The 17,115-nt window shown below is 39.3% G+C and overlaps 1 protein-coding gene across 2 annotated transcripts in view; it reads left to right on the top strand.

Annotated features, from left to right (window-relative positions):
• sympk (symplekin) overlaps positions 1–17,115 on the top strand; it is a 28,116-nt gene that overhangs the window by 424 nt on the left and 10,577 nt on the right. For both annotated transcript variants that reach the window (XM_079815973.1, XM_079815974.1), the window contains exons 2-18: positions 1,493–1,596; positions 1,700–1,765; positions 1,854–1,907; positions 2,005–2,078; positions 2,165–2,291; positions 2,379–2,628; positions 7,465–7,635; positions 7,725–7,964; positions 8,074–8,225; positions 11,318–11,468; positions 11,600–11,825; positions 12,044–12,194; positions 12,282–12,517; positions 14,400–14,481; positions 14,580–14,693; positions 14,774–14,921; positions 15,685–15,845. In XM_079815973.1, coding sequence (XP_079672099.1) covers positions 1,504–1,596; positions 1,700–1,765; positions 1,854–1,907; positions 2,005–2,078; positions 2,165–2,291; positions 2,379–2,628; positions 7,465–7,635; positions 7,725–7,964; positions 8,074–8,225; positions 11,318–11,468; positions 11,600–11,825; positions 12,044–12,194; positions 12,282–12,517; positions 14,400–14,481; positions 14,580–14,693; positions 14,774–14,921; positions 15,685–15,845 — 2,496 coding nt within the window. In that variant the 5' untranslated portion in view covers positions 1,493–1,503. The remainder of the gene's footprint in view (positions 1–1,492; positions 1,597–1,699; positions 1,766–1,853; positions 1,908–2,004; positions 2,079–2,164; positions 2,292–2,378; positions 2,629–7,464; positions 7,636–7,724; positions 7,965–8,073; positions 8,226–11,317; positions 11,469–11,599; positions 11,826–12,043; positions 12,195–12,281; positions 12,518–14,399; positions 14,482–14,579; positions 14,694–14,773; positions 14,922–15,684; positions 15,846–17,115) is intronic.

The raw sequence follows: 17,115 nt of genomic DNA, 5'->3' as shown, positions 1-17,115 counted from the left end.
TAAGTACTAGTTTTAAAGTTACTTCAGCACTTTTATCTGCATCATGGTCAGTGTTTCCCCGACCATTTGTCTTGCCTCTTTGTATTTCTAGTCCCTTTTGTAAAAGCGAGTCAGCCATTCAAAACCTAATTGTTTTTATTGGTTTGACCATGTTTCATTTTCACACAAGCACATGTAATGACTAAATTTGAATTTACTTTGAATCTAGTCATTTTAACCAGCAAGTTATGCAAGAAAAACGTCTCTTTTTGCCTTTAAAGATGCAGAATAAAGTACTGTAATTGTACTGTCTAATGTAACATTACCTCATTAAAAATGCTCTATTATAACTGAAGACATGACATTGCTATTATGTTTTCTGTCAATTTGTAAATTGAGTGCAACTGAAATCAATGATTCTTCAAGAATTGTGAAACACTATTGTATACAGTAATCCCATTTGCTGTGTAATTCTGTACTTTAAAAGTAGAGAGCATCTCACAGAATTACTAGTGTTCTTGCCTAAATAATCTCATGGCTTAATTGACCTTTGTAGATTAGGGTACAATTATTTGTCTTATGTTTACCACATGGTCAACAACAATGATGACCTGAAGTTCTTTAGACACACCTCAGATTTCTGCTTCTTTGACAGGTTTCTTGTTTCATCCTGTTTGTTAGATTTTTGCTCCATGTATTAAGCCAATGGGGTAAACGAGTTTTACAGAGGGGATAAAGAGGTAGAGGTTTTAAATGACAGGTATTTCTAGATGCACTGCTTAGATGTGGTCAAGTTTTTTTGTTGTTGTTGAAAACAGTGAATTCTGTTAGGTGATATTATTGGTTTTATTATTATTGAGCATATTCCTCAATGCTTCTGTATGTGATATGGAAAAAGAAACATTCCACATGTTGTGGAAAAATATTTTAGTGAATTTTGTAATGTAGTATGTACATAAATCTAAATGAAGAATTTAGTGTGACTTAAATTTGTCTTCTAGCTTCCAGTTAAATGGCTGGAGTTGTTGTTCAACTTGACTTTACGATCCAAATAATTTCTAATGAAACAATTTGCAATATGGAATTTGTGCTCACCCTTTTTCTTCATCTTAATTTAGAACGTAGTTTAGAATTCCTGCATGTAACGGAAGTTGCGATAATGCAATAGTCTTTTCTCTATTGTGACGTGTGTCTGAGTGAAATGGCTTCCCAAACAATCAGAAATGTGGGACGGGACTTAATTTTGTCCAATTGGAATTGGATGGTGGTGGTTTGCTATTGGTTGAGCTCATGTGAGTGACAGGTTGTCCTGTCCTCACACCAGTAAATGCGTCATCAGAGAAGACATGTCGCTAAAAGAGGGAGGTGGAGATTACGAGGGCACATTCATTTAAAAATGATTTCTTATAATACTGTAATATCCTATAAAAACAACAATTGTCCATTTTGATTTCATGGTGACTTTAATCATTTGTGAACCTTATATGAAGACTTGTCATGCTCTTTTCTTTAGATATTCTCATAATGGCGTCAGGTGTGGGAGACCAAGCACGTGGTAGCTCCCAGTTATTCAGCAATGAGGGAGATGCGGTCTCAGACATGACCACCAGCGAGAAGGTAACACACTGGCCATCATTACTTATTACTGAGTAACACCAATAATTATTTTGTTGTTGTTTTACAAATGTGACATTTGGCATGCTCTGCTTTTCTCCATCAGGTGGTGGATTTGCTAAACCAGGCAGCCCTCATCTCTACAGAGGAGAAGCTTATTGTCCTCAAACAGGTTTTAAAATCCTTTCCATATTGTCGTAAATATAAAAATGAGTTGTCTAGTGTTCATGTATATTTAGTTATGTCCTTTTTATTATTAGGTGCAGGAGTTGATTATCAACAAGGACCCTTCATTGCTTGATAATTTTCTGGATGTAAGTTCCATAATTCATACCATCCTCACCAGCTTGTGTAAATGTTGCCTATACAGAAATTAAATGAATGTTTTCTGCTTTTATCCATCCTCATCAGGAAATCATTGCATTTCAGTCTGACAAGTCAATTGAGGTGCGAAAGTTTGTCATCGGATTCATTGAGGAGGCAAGGTGAGTGTTGGCTGGTGCACTTGTAAGCATCCAGTGCGTAACACTTTGACCAATACTTCATGACCATTCGCTTTTCCTTTATTCAGCAAAAGAGACAATGAGCTTCTGCTGAGGCTGATTGCCAACCTGAACATGCTGATGAGAGATGAGAGTGTGAATGTGGTGAAGAAGGCTATTCTGACGCTCACTCAGCTATATAAAGTGGCTTTACAGGTATCAGTCGCTACACAGTATTTATTGTTTAGCTGGGTTGATATTTTAGGTGTCTGACTCTGACATGGTCTTTATTTGTCCGGTTAGCGGCTGGTGCGCACTAAGAGTGTCTCGGACATGCAAGAGGCATGCTGGGATATGGTGACCCAGATGAAAGAGGATGTTCTGGCATTGCTGGATTCAGATAACGACGGAGTCCGCACTCACGCCATCAAATTCACAGAGTCCCTCATCATCACTCTTTCACCACGGACATCCGACTCCGACACACCCAAGAAACAGGAGGGAGACATCAGCCTGGACAAAATCCCCAAAGACCACTCATATATTCGATATGGTAAGAGCAGAATCACATTTCCAACTCAAACTTTTTTCTTAATGTTATACAGGGCTGCACGATTATTGTTAGATTTCACTCGCCAGTGTTTGAGTTAGAGGCTAAGGCCGGTTTCACACTGCACGCGTTAGCAGAGCGTAAGCAGCATATATTTTTTTCGGCGCCCATGTTAACAGATTAGTGCATTCACACCGCACACTGCACTGCTCACGCTGAATTAAAGCCATAGTTCTTGATTAAAATTGACACGATTAACATGAAAATTTATAGATTTCACCATGAAATCATGTAGTGAAGTGTTCCGTGTGTTTCACAATCACCATATGACATCCAGCGCTGTGAAAAAAATAAATAAAATACACGAAAACACATCACTGCCAGAAGTTTTTGCCCAAACTTCAAAGGCTGTTTAAATTATTAAAACTAGAGGCATATCTTAACTTTAAGGTTACTTTTATAATGTAAACTACCTATATACAGCATGTCATACACATATGTGTTTGGGACAGAGGGGAACACGGTTGCATTCGCAGCAAATACAGTGAGGAAAATAAGTATTTGAACACCCTGCTATTTTGCAAGTTCTCCCACTTAGAAATCATGGAGGGGTCTGAAATTGTCATTGTAGATGCATGTCCACTGTGAGAGACATAATCTAAAAAAAAAATCCAGAAATCACAATGTATGATTTTTTTAAAGGGGTGGTAAACCACGATTTCACTATTCTAACTTTAGCTAACGTGTAATGTTGCTGCTTGAGCATAAACAACATCTGCAAAGTTACAACGTTCAAAGTTTAAAGCAAAGGGAGATATTTGCTTTTAAAGAAATCAGTTTCTAAGAACTACAGCAAACGGCCAGTAGGCAACTACACACATTACACACAGGGTTGGTGACATCAACAGGCTCAATATTTACATAAACCCCTCCTCCGAGAATATTAAATAAGGTTGTGGTATAGTTAGGCTGGAGTGTTGTTGCCGCGATGCCGAGGAAACGCTGTTATTTTCATCCGGATTGCAGGTCTGGGGTACTTGCTCTGTTCAGCCTTCCTTGGGACGGGGGTGCGTTGCAGACCGTTTAACATAAAACATGTTATATGCACGTGTGTTTGAGTCAGCGGGGAATCAGGCGCGCAGGGCTCCTGCAGCACATCTCACGGAGGAAAACATCCACCGTCTTCGCGATTTCAATGCCAGATTTGCACAACGTCAGCTGCGTGAAAAAAAACACTGCCGGTGCGTGGATGCACGACGCGCGCGCTGCACATTTCACGGAGGACAACACAAACTTCCACAAACTTCGCGAGTTCAATAGAGGATATGCACAACGGCTTGTCCTGAAAGCTGGATTTACAAACAGAAGCTGTTTACGGGCCACAACCTGTAAGTCTGATTTATTTTTCATCGATGTGTTTTCCTGTAATAGGTTGTAGCAAGGAAGTAAACAGATGACAACGCTGTTCTGCAAACCAGTCTGTTAAATGCTCATTCATACTTAACGTTATCCGACGAACACCTAACGTTACAAACACTAACGTTAAAATCTCAACAGCGAACCTGACATTAGTGTAAATGATTCTTTGATTAGAGCTTTTATGTATTGTTTATCTACAGGCATGCTAAACATGCTTCTGTGTGTGATTTGGCTAACTTACTAGTTAAAGCCAGTGCTTAGTGTTTGTTAGTTCTTGCGACAGGTATTTGGCTATAATCGTTCTAAAAATACAAAAGTTAAAGTGCCATTCAGTAGCGATCATTATAGATCCGCAGTCTTTACTCTTGAGGACTGAACAGGTTCTGCTCGATCATCTTCACTCAAATGTTCTGGGTCTGATTCGGGCTCAGATTGGTGTGGTTTTATTGACGCCGTTGTTTCTAACACTGACCAAAGCACAGCCTCCGGTAAGGGGCGTGACGTTTCCGACATACGTGCACTAGGCGTTTAGCGAATCACAACACACTGGGCCAGCTAACCAATCAGAGCCCACTGCGTATTTTTGAGGGACTGGCTTCATACAACCCGGAAAGCATCAGACCGTTTTACAAGGAGGGACAGAGCAGTGTAGAATAAAGGTCAAATATATGAAAAATAAGGCAATTTTTTTTTTTAAACGAAGCATGAACACATGTTACAGTGCACCCCACAAACACAGTCAAGCCTTCTAAAGAATGTGTTTTACCACCCCTTTAACTATTTATTTGTATGATACAGCTGCAAATAAGTATTTGAACACCTGAGAAAATCAATGTTAATATTTGGTACAGTAGCCTTTGTTTGCAACTACAGAGGTCAAATGTTTCCTGTAGTTTTTCACCAGGTTTGCACACACTGCAGGAGGGATTTTGGCCCACTCCTCCACACAGATCTTCTCTAGATCAGTCAGGTTTTTGGCCTGTCGCTGAGAAACACGGAGTTTGAGCTCCCTCCAAAGATTCTCTATTGGGTTTAGGTCTGGAGACTGGCTAGGCCACGCCAGAACCTTGATATGATTCTTACAGAGCCACTCCTTGGTTATCCTGGCTGTGTGCTTCGGGTCATTGTCATGTGGGAAGACCCAGCCTCGACCCATCTTCAATGCTCTAACTGGGGGAAGGAGGTTGTTCCCCAAAATCTCGCAATACATGGCCCCGGTCATCCTCTCCTTAATACAGTGCAGTCGCCCTGTCCCATGTGCAGAAAAACACCCCCAAAGCATGATGCTACCACCCCCGTGCTTCACAGTAGGGATGGTGTTCTTGGGATGGTACTCATCATTCTTCTTCCTCCAAACACGTTTAGTGGAATTCTAACCAAAAAGTTCTATTTTGGTCTCATCTGACCACATGACTTTCTCCCATGACTCCTCTGGATCATCCAAATGGTCATTGGCAAACTTAAGACGGGCCTGGATATGTGCTGGTTTAAGCAGGGGAACCTTCCGTGCCATGCATGATTTCAAACCATGACGTCTTAGTGTATTACCAACAGTAACCTTGGAAACGGTGGTCCCAGCTCTTTTCAGGTCATTGATCAGCTCCTCCCGTGTAGTTCTGGGCTGATTTCTCACCTTTCTTTGGATCATTGAGACCCCACGAGGTGAGATCTTGCATGGAGCCCCAGTCCGAGGGAGATTGACAGTCATGTTTAGCTTCTTCCATTTTCTAATAATTGCTTTAACAGTGGACCTTTTTTCCCCAAGCTGCTTGGCAATTTCCCCGTAGCCCTTTCCAGCCTTGTGGAGGTGTACAATTTTGTCTCTAGTGTCTTTGGACAGCTCTTTGGTCTTGGCCATGTTAGTAGTTGGATTCTTACTGATTGTATGGGGTGGACAGGTATCTTTATGCAGCTAACGACCTCAAACAGGTGCATCTAATTTAGGATAATAAATGGAGTGGAGGTGGACATTTTAAAGGCAGACTAACAGGTCTTTCAGGGTCAGAATTCTAGCTGATAGACAGGTGTTCAAATACCTATTTGCAGCTGTGTCATACAAATAAATAGTAAAAAAAATCATACATTGTGATTTCTGGATTTTTTTTTAGATTATGTCTCTCACAGTGGACATGCACCTACGATGACAATTTCAGACCCCTCCGTGATTTCTAAGTGGGAGAACTTGCAAAATAGCAGGGTGTTCAAATACTTATTTTCCTCACTGTATATATGCTGCCCATCATAACTCAAAGCATGAGACATAGGTCGGAGGAGAACACCAGAAAAGGTGACAGAATGGATGATATTCGTCTGTATTTACACACGCCTCGCTTTCCATATGCACAGCTTCTGTGCTACCACCACACTGCGTGCACGTGCAGTGTGAAACCAGTGTAAGTATAAGTTTAGAACAGATGTATTTTCCCTCGCCTTCTTTCGCTCTCTGTCTTTAAAGTGCTCTATTACATGCACAGCATATTTAATGTAGTGTGAAGTTGCCCGTCTCGTCATCGCTTAGCTGAGAGCGCGCTGTGTTTCTCTCCCATACGTGAAGGGAGAGAGAGTGAATTTATTTGGAATTATTTAGCCTTTAAAGGGTCAGTTCACACAAAAAGGACATTTCTGTCATTAATTCCTCACCCTCATGTCGTTCCAAACCTGTAAGACCTTTGTTCATCTTCGGAACACAAATTAAAATATTTTTGATGAAATCTGAGAGCTCTCTGACCCCTCATAGACAGCAACACAATGACCACTTTCAAGGCCCAGAAAGGTGGTAAAGATATTGATAAAATAGTCCACAACGCATGCGTGTGATGCTGACGCAGATGCTGGCCAATACAAAGCCAGCGTTCTGACATAGAACTCGGAAGTGCTGCACCGTCTTTACTACGTGAACAGCGTCAGAGATTGACACAGAAGAGAAGAAATTGTTGAATAAAGTTGTTATTTTTGTTCGTTTTTTTTTGCCCACAAAAAGTACTCTCGTTGCTTCATAAAATTAAGGTTGAACCACTGGTGTAGCATGGACTATTTTAACAATGTCTTTACTACCTTTCTGGGCCTTGAAAGTGTTAATTAAATTGCTGTCTATGGAGAGGTCAGAGAGCTCTTGGATTTCATCAAAAAGATCTTCATTTGTGTTCGAAGATGAACGACATGAGAGTGAGTAATTCATGACAGAATTTTCATTTTTGGATTAACTATCCCTTTAAGAACATGCAGAAGCCAAGCCACTGCTGGTTTCATTGGTAGTGACGAAACTAATGCGAGTTCACCCTGTTTTGATTTCAGCAAATCAGTTCGATTGAACAGACGAATTTGATTAATAATCATTAACCCAGTAAGTCTTACAAAAATATTTGAATTCTCTCCTTTTTCTTCTTTCTTCATCTTCCTCACCACCTGTCCTGCTCTAAGACACCTTATGTGAGGAGGGTAAGTCGGCTCTGGAGCAGTTGTTAAAGTTCATGGTGCACCCTGCCATCTCCAGCATTAATCTAACCACTGCACTGGGATCACTGGCTACGCTGGCCAGACAGCGGCCCATGTTTATGTCTGAGGTGGTGCAGGCCTATGAGACACTACATGGTGAGTTCTGTTCACTGGCATTATTCAGAGCATTGTACACAAATCTAATAATTTCTTTTGATCTTATTCGCTTTTGCTGTGTTCCCCAGCTAACCTGCCTCCAACTCTGGCTAAGTCTCAAGTGAGCAGTGTGCGCAAGAACCTGAAGCTGCACCTGGTTGCAGTGCTGAAGCACCCCAGCAGCGTGGACTTCCAGGGCCAGATTTCCACTCTGCTGCTTGACCTCGGTATGTCTCAGAGCGAGATCGCCCGCTGCACGCCAGCCGTCGTACAACCGCGTAAGAGACTCCACCATGAGCCCTATGTTGAGGGCAAGAGGATCAAGATGGGTGAGTGGCTGTTTTAAAGAGCTGAATGGCTCGTTGTTTGTTGTGGATCAGCCAGTGTTTGGCATTGATTTTGAAAAGAAGGGGAATAATGCCTTGTTTGTGCTTGCAGAGGGCGCTCTAGTGGAGGATGATGAGGATAAGGAGGAACCAGCTCCCACCGTCACCCCAAAACCATCCTCCTCCGTTGGCACCCAATCAGCCATTGACCTCACTGCTGAGTTCCTGTTGCCTCTACTGTCACCAGAGAATGTGGCCAACCTGGTGCGTACTGTGGCTAAGCTGCTCAGTCCGTAACGTGTCCGTAACTGTTGCTAACTACAGTTAGCAAGTGTGGTGTTCCTCTTGAATTTTGTGTGTGGTAGGTTTAGTTTAGGAACTTAAAACGTGTTTCTTCGAATGCTGAAATAATAGTAATAATAGTTTTTATATTATTATTATTATTATATGAATGTATAAATAGATGTATACATTTTAATTATTTTTTAACTGTAATTATAAGACTGCAATATATTTCTATTCAAATTATACAGTTGTACTTTAAAATGAGAATTTATATTTGATCATTCTAATGTTTTTTTTTTACTCTACAAGTTACAATACTAAAATGTCTTAAATTATTCCCTTTCAAACGTTTAACCTTCAAGTTTTTATTTTAAAAATTGGAATGTTGATGCTTCTCATTACAAATATGGTAAAATGCTGAAAAAAAATGGGAAAATAAGTTACATGTAGTGATAGAGTTTGTGTGGAGCAACAGTTCTTCTCCATTATTTTTATTATATTAACTGCACGCATTTACACGTATGCAGTTACATAGAACAGAAAGAACAGGAACGGAACAAAAAAGAAATCTCAGTACTTTACATTAATATTTATTTAGTAACACCTCTATCTTAGTCTTCTGTTATCATCTTATCTAGTCTTGTCAAAAGTACAGACGCAGAAAAAATGTAGGGCCCTATAAAATCCGTTTTATTTTTTCCCAAATTTTTTTAATCCTTAACTGTTATTTTAGTCGTAAAAAGAGTGTGCTTTTAATGTTAAAGGTAGGGTAGGTAGGATTAGGTAAAAAAAACTTTTTTTTCCAAATTTGTCTAAACTTTCTTTATATATCAATACATAATTCAAATGTAAGTACTCTGAAAAAGAAAGTATGAAAATTGAGTGTCTGTAGACCTCTCACGACTGTTTTTAAAGACAACCAATCACTTGTTTCGGCCCGAACAAAAATAATGAGCGGTGTTTATTGCAGATTAAAAAGTCTAGAGTCACTCGATTTTTATACTCTCTTTTTCAGAGTACTTACATTTTAATTAAGTATTGACATATAAAGAAAGTTTAAACAAATTTGGACAAAAGTGTTTTAGATCATTCTTACCTACCCTACCTTTAATATAATAGAACATAAAACATAAAATAGGAATGACCTTAAATTTATTGAGGTAACATCACATTTACTCAGTAATTTTCAGGAGAAATACGGCACTCTAAATACTTCAAGTAACAACAAAATATTAGTGCTGTGAATTGATAAAAAAAATTAATTAATAAAAACATTTTCTGTAATTAATCGTGATTAATTGCAAATAAAAAAACATTGGAGTTTTTAATATTTTGATATTGTAATAATTTCAGTTACTCTCCAAATTAATTTAGAAACAACTTAAAGACAGCATATTTTAAATATGTGTTGTAATGGCATCTTTTTATGAATGAAGGCCAGTATCACTGATACTAATGTCTCTATGAAACATTAATGACGTTACATTACAGTATAACTGAAAGCTGCCAATTTCAACATTTATTAGGCTTTAGAAAAAACTTTTAATTTAATTTAACTTAAAACAATCTTTACATAAACCCATTATAATAAATGTTATATTTACCTGTGGCCTTCCCTGTAAGACATAGCCTACACAGAAATGTAATAAAGTTATCAACACCTTTCTTAACTGCATAAGTGATAAGTGAAATATAGATTAATCATCATTAAAGCTAAAATTTTTTCTGTTCCCGTTGTTCTTTGATGAACATTAATGACAGACATTATCAGTGCTGCTGTCCCTTTAAGAGGGGCCGCTTCCGAACATGTCGCGGATCAGACGCGCTCTCTCCCGCGCATCTCATTTCCTCTCAAGTTAATTTAAGACATTATTTTCCATACAGTACATTAAAAACAAGGCAAAATACAGCAAGCACTCCCCGCGAGGGAGCTGCTCGGCTCGGTACTGAGGGCTTAGCGTTGAGTTTCTTAACGTTTCCGCCGACGAAAGCAGAGCCGTGGAGAGCCGCTTCGCCATGAAGGGGGAGCTGAAATGACGTGAGGGGTTGTGTCACTCAGATTTACTTCCCCCGGTCTGCATTTTCCCCAGACATTCGTTCTTCTCCCACACAAAACAGCATTTAATTCCAAATATGTAAAATTCCGTGAAATTCCGCGTTAACACTAGATTCCGCGCCAATATGCCAAATATGGAAATTATAGGGCCCTAAAAATGTGACGCTTTGAGTGCTGTTGAGCTGGAATCGTAAACACCTCTGATTGGCCATTGTGCTCACGTGCTCATCGGATTGGCTACAATGATCAACGCACGGGAGCGTTTGAAAGCACAGGTAGGCATCGACCAGCTGACCGGTAGGCTGATAGGCGCCTGCATTCAGACGCTCCCGTGTGTATCTCTGTTAAAAGCATCATTGATATATATTTACAACATGTTTTTGAAGCGCTGGTCATTGCAGCCAATCACAGACATATTTGATGAGCGTGTGAGCAAAATGGCCAGTCAGAGGTGTTTACGATTCCGCTCAACAGCGCTCAGTCACATTTTTAAAATTTCAGTACCAACTTGGTATCGCGGTATTTTGACAACACTAATCTCATCAACTTTGTGGCTTTTCCTGTGAGCCGGGTCACTCTGAGACAGTAAAAACACTGGAACTCCGTGTAAATAAACACAGTGCCATGCTTCACTCTGAAACATGCAGCGGAACAAACCACATTATAGCTGTTTTAAATGTAATAATTGCACTAAGCTTTATCACAATTTATTTTGATTAATTGTGCAGTCCTATCTATTTATTCATTCGCTTATTTTAATTTGCCATTTTTATGATTTCATTCATTATTAGCTTTTCATCAACTAGTGTAAAATTATTTTGCTCAATATGGGTCTTTTTAAAAAAACATTTTGACATTTAAAAAGAACAATCATTTAAATCTAATTCAAAAGACATTAGAAAATTAATTTGTCAAAAAGTTTTGGAACTCTTTGTTGAGTAGCACACAGTCTTGCTTATTACTGCAACTTGCATGTGTGTTAACTTTGCACGTTTTCTGCTTCCTTTCAATGCAGGTGCTCATCAGTATGGTTTACCTGCCTGAAGTGATGCCAGCCTCTTTCCAGGCCACCTACACGCCTGTAGAATCGGCCGGCACTGATGCTCAGATCAAACATTTAGCCAGGCTGATGGCCACACAGATGACTGGGGCTGGACTGGGACCAGGTGAGGTGCTGGATATTTTGAAGGAAGGAGAGGAAACTCCTTTACGGCACAGCTGTAAAGACGGTGAGGGGGGTAGTGTATAGTGTAGCATTGCATGTTGAAAATCATCTCCTCTCTCTCTTCCTGCACAGGGCTGGGGATGTGTAAGGCTCGAGATGAAGAGGTGAAGGAGGAAGAAGGAGGAGCGGCTGAGTCCAGCTCCAAAGATCCTCTCATCATCCGCAAGATGTCTGCAGTGTCCCTCGGTCAAGCCATCTCAGTGGTGGGGGCGGTGGCTGCCTACAAGAGCCCTGTCACTGAAGAGGCACCTCAGATCAAGAAGCTTCCAGAACCCATTCTGCCCACCACACAGCCCAAGTAAGAGCGTACCTATAGCACAACATATACACACGCAAGCAGTTATATGGAAAAATACAGAAATAAATATTAGTTGAAGTTGAACATGTGTAAAAGCATAATAGGTCTTCTTTAAATGCTGTCTAGTTACAGGGCTCACTGCGTTTTGAAACAGAAACATTCTGTTTATGTGGTTTAATTGTTTCTTTTTGTTTTCCTCCCCATTAACCCTTATTCAGAGCTCTTGGTGCCAGTGGCAGAAAAAAAGTGTTCAAATTGGCGGACGTGGTACAGCCGTTTTCAGCGGCTCAGATCGAGAAACTTACCAACATGGCCATTAAGCGGATCCTCCAATCAGAAAAGGCCATTGCACAGACTGGGATGTCCCATGTGAGTCTGCTTTTGTGGGCTGTTCTATGCATACTGTCTCAGCCACTGTGTCCATTCGACTAAATCATCTGTTTTATCTTCTCCCAGGTCCGTGTAAAGCTGCTTGCACGCTTGGTGACCCAATTTGAGGGAGGGAAGAAACAAGACTTGTTGCAGTTTATCTTGGAGGATATGCGGAGCAGAAGTGAGCTGGCCTTTTCTCTGCTGTACCACGAGTACAATGAATACCTGAGTCTGCAGCCCTCCAGCTCTCTGGACAGCTATGAGCACTGTCTGTTCACACTTCTGTCTGGCCTACAGGAGAAACCTGAGCAGAGGGATGGGTGAGAATCACCTCATAACATCACAAATGATTCATCAACATGATACAATCAGTGAATGATGATAATTCATCAAAAGGTTCGATGTGCATTCCCTTGCCGATGAAATGTTCGTTATACATTAAGGATTCTCAAACTTTTGTCAGATTGAAAGTATTCACTTGAAGTAACTCCTGAGATTTTAAGTTAATTTTTCAATAATTGAACAACCCATTCACATGTTCACAGTTCTCTGACATTGGTAAATAGTCACATGATATGCGGGTAAATGTAAAATATTTAATCTTTTTTTTTGTGTTTTATTTTGATTTGTTTAAATGTAAAATGATTAGTTTATTTTCATGTTACATATCTATGAATTAATTATTATTATTTCATTAACTCCGTAACCTCAGTTTGTAAAACCTTGTCATACATTGATCAATGCTGTTGATATCCAGGCATCTTTGTTACTTATTTATTTTTTTCCACTACTAAAAGTATTGGAGTAAATGTATATAAATAAAAGGCAGCGGAAATAGCATATTAGCGATAATTGCGATTTACACTTAAGTGTTACATTTACATTAATGCATTTGGCAGACGCTTTTATCCAAAGCGACTTACATTGCATTCAAGGTACACATTTTACATTTTGTCAGTTTACAGTTGTCAGTGTTAATAGCAACTAGATTCTATTTACACTAAGTGAAAATAACATTTTCTTAGCAATAGATGATATTTACACTAAGTGAGTACTGTAGATGCCATTTACTAAGTGAAAATAGTGATATATTCTATTAACACCATGTAAAAGTAGTTCTTTGCAATATGTGTAAATAGTAATTACATGCGATTTATACTTTATTTTGACAGATACATACTATTTGCACCTCTGTATTGTTGTACATAAACAGGATGCAATAATAACAGTTTAAATAATTATATTTATTAAAATTATTAAATGGATGCCGCCTTAATGGGACAATAAAATCCCCTACCCCTAACCCTACCCAATAAATGCTTTTATTATTAATACACATTTCATTAGGCACTTTATTTCCACTTTTAGAACATTTTCTTAATTTTTTTGAAAGTAAATGCCTTTCCGATGTGATAGGAAAAGGGAGAAGAGCAAGCTCTGCAAAAGGCGGATTCAAACCCGGGTCGATCGCGTCAAAACCAAGATCCTTAAGCCTTACGCTTTACTGATTGCACCACTGAAGATGTTAAAATTTGCACGTTTTTTAAAAATCTTGTTTGGCCCAACCAGGCATTGTTAGGCTGAGCTAGTGGAAATAGCACTTGCCAACAAGGAACGCTATTTGCACTTAGTGTGAATAGACACTCTGTAAATAAAATAAGTAGAACTCAACTGATCATGTGATCTCAACCTGGCTGCCATCTTAAATGTGGATATCTTTTTTATAATCCACTGAAATTAAGTGAAAATAACTTTTTAGGGAGAAAATTGCTTGGTCCATTTATCTTCAAATGGGTAACATTTAAAGATGCATAATGTTTGTTTGTTTTTTACTTGAAGATTTTGGGTTAAAGGTTTAGTATAGTAGTAAGGAAAGTGCATAGTTTTTCGTCGTTTTTAATTGCCTTCATTAGTTCATTTTAAATGGTCCTGCATTGACAAATTCATTTTTACAAATATTAAAGAACAAAAAGATTCAGTCTCTGGTAGTCTGTCAATTAATTTGAATTTGCGATCATAATAAATAATTGCCAAAATGCTGTTTATAATGATTTTGGATGTTTACATATCACCCCGCTGGACATTTAACATTTTCAAGTATGTTTCATTGTCAGCTACCCAAATTCAAAAAACTTTAACCTCTGACGAATATTCTGGCATGTTTCAAATATCTGCACTATTCCTGAATTTCATTTATCTCAGGCTTTTCACCAAGCTTGTGTTGGAGGCTCCGGTGATTACAGACTCAGCACTGGAGGTGATTCAACGCTACTGTGAGGATGAGGTCAGTCACTCTTCTACACTAACCCCCATACCTTTCTGAAGCCATCATTTAAAAAGTTCAGTACATATAAAATCATAATTTCATCACTTGTCTTTCAGTCACGTGTTTACCTGGGCATGTCCACGCTAAAGGAGCTCATTCTCAAACGCCCCTCCAGACAGTACCAGTACCTCAATGTCCTTCTGAACCTCAGCTCTCATGAAAAAGAAAAGGTTAATCTCCAATCATCTGTCTTTCATTGTTGCATTAAATAATTTAATAGTATTACATTAACAATCCCAATGTTGTTCAGGTGCGGTCGACTGCTCTCAGCTTCATCAAGCGCATGTATGAGAAGGAACATTTGAAGGACTGTATTGAGAAATTCGCTCTCACCTACATGCAGTTTCTGGTCCACCCAAACCCACCTTCTCTTCTGTTTGGAGCTGCAGAGGATACAGGTTCAAAGACTTTTCCCAGTCTTCAGATTTACAAGCCCATAAAACTTTTGTTCATCTTAAACACAAATTATGTTTTTAATGAAATATTATAGATTTCTGTCCCTCCATTGAAAGTTAATTTACCCAAAACTCTGACACTTCAAAACGTTCATAAAGAGACTGTAAAATAAATCCATATGAATCGAGCAGTTTAATCCAGGGGCCAGTTGCATAAACTAAGCCATTATGTTAAGACCGTGTCTTAAGATCTAGTATGAGCCACTAGCAGTTAGGCAATTGGCATTCAGTCTTACTTTTCGTATCAAATTTGGCCAGTCTATGTTTTTATGTAACTGATTTTAAAAAGTTATGAACAGTCTTAAAGAAAAACATTTTTGTAGACTTGTAGATTTAATGAATCGATTTGATTTAATATAATACTAATTAGTTATAAGTTTTATTTAATTTAATAGTAAGACTTGGATTAAACTGCTGAGATATATGTGGATTTATATTGCGATCTCTTTATGAACGTTTTAGGTGAATAGGCTTTCAATGGAGGGAAAGAAATCTCTTGAAATCTCTGAAACACAGATAAAGATATTTTTAAAAGATGAACGAACGCCACAAGGGTAAATTATGAGTTAACGGTGACAGAAATGTCATTTTTGCCTTAATTTACAACGAAACTTTATTGTTACTTTAATAAAATAGTGTAAAATGAACTCAATGGTGTGCTGTGCTCTGTAATAATGGTGACTTTTCTCAATCCTTCAAACCTCAGAGGTAGCAGCTTCCTGGACAGAGGAGACTGTGCGGCAGTGCCTTTACCTCTATCTCTCTCTCCTGCCCCTCAACCATCGTCTGGTGCACGAGCTGGCTTCTGTCTACACCGAGGCCATCGCCGACATCAAACGCAGTGTGCTCAGGGTCATCGAACAGCCTGTAAGACCTTCTCGTCCTCTAGAGACCCCGATATACTCACCACAACGTTTATTTTCGAAAATGCATGGCCAACAGCGTACTGTTAGCGAGCATCCTTACAGTGCCCACTATAGCTGTTTGTGCTACGTCACCATATAACATATTTGCATAATACCCGCCTGCTGGCTCAAACTGAGGTAATTATAAGACCAGAAAGAATTTATTGCTATGTCAAGGCCATTTGTGAGGGATACAGCACTTAGTGCTGAAATGCGGCAGTTATGGTAAGGTTCTGACACGCAGTGGTTGACCAATCACAATAGACTGTGCTATTCAGAAATGGGTTTTAAAGAAACTGAAACTTAAATGGAGCATTCAGACAGAGGGTAAAAACAGGATAAGAAAATAATATTTTTTGAATGTTTAATCATGTAGAACTCCCTTAAAAGAATTATGAACCTAATGGCACTTATCCACTGCACGGTACAGTTTGGTGCGGCTCGGTACGGCTCGTTTTGGCGTGTTTCCACTGAATGGTACAGTTCGGTACGGCTCACTTTTTGGTGCTTTTCCACTGCATGGTGCAGTTTGGTACGGTTTGTTTAGGGTGCTTTCACATCTCTGGTTCGGTTCATTTGGTCCGAACCAAGGGCAAACAATTATTCATTGTAGCATTTTTTTAGCTTTTTTGGTTTCTTTTCACACCACACTGATTGCTTTGGTCCGAACCAGTTGAAACGAACCAAAATGCAGTCACATGAAAACATCCACATCACTCATTGGCCATGGCATATTTCCTAAACTGTGACTGCACGGGGTGGTTTTGTCCCTGGCCATAATCTATTACATTGTTTGTATACACCACAATATGCAAACAATACATTTCTATAATGAAGCGCGGATGCAGCTTGAAAACAACATTCTAATGCACTGCAAACGGCGAGCGCTCATCGTTCGTCACTTCAAGCGAAGATCGCGCTGTTCTTGTGAGTTTTCGAAAGTTGGGACCTAATATGTTCATCAGACCAAATTTCTATGAGGCTCCGCACCTCCTCACTACTCCAAGTTTGTCTGCGAGCTGCCATGCTAAAGTGCAAACTGTCAACAGCACTTCCTCATCACATAACGCACAGCGCAACTGACTACGGCAGCTGGTTTAGTCCAAAAATGATCAGTACTTTTTGCAGTTGGGTCTGTTCGAGGTCGGATCACGTTCTCACCACAAATGAACCGCTCCAGAGTTTGTTTGAAAGCGTACCGAGACCACCTCTCCAAGGAGCTCTCGGTACGC

This window comes from Gobio gobio, assembly GCF_949357685.1.
Source record: "Gobio gobio genome assembly, chromosome: 4".
Taxonomy (NCBI): Eukaryota; Metazoa; Chordata; class Actinopteri; order Cypriniformes; family Gobionidae; genus Gobio; species Gobio gobio.
Note: the sequence above shows the minus strand (reverse complement) of the source record. Positions and strands in the feature narration are given on the sequence as shown.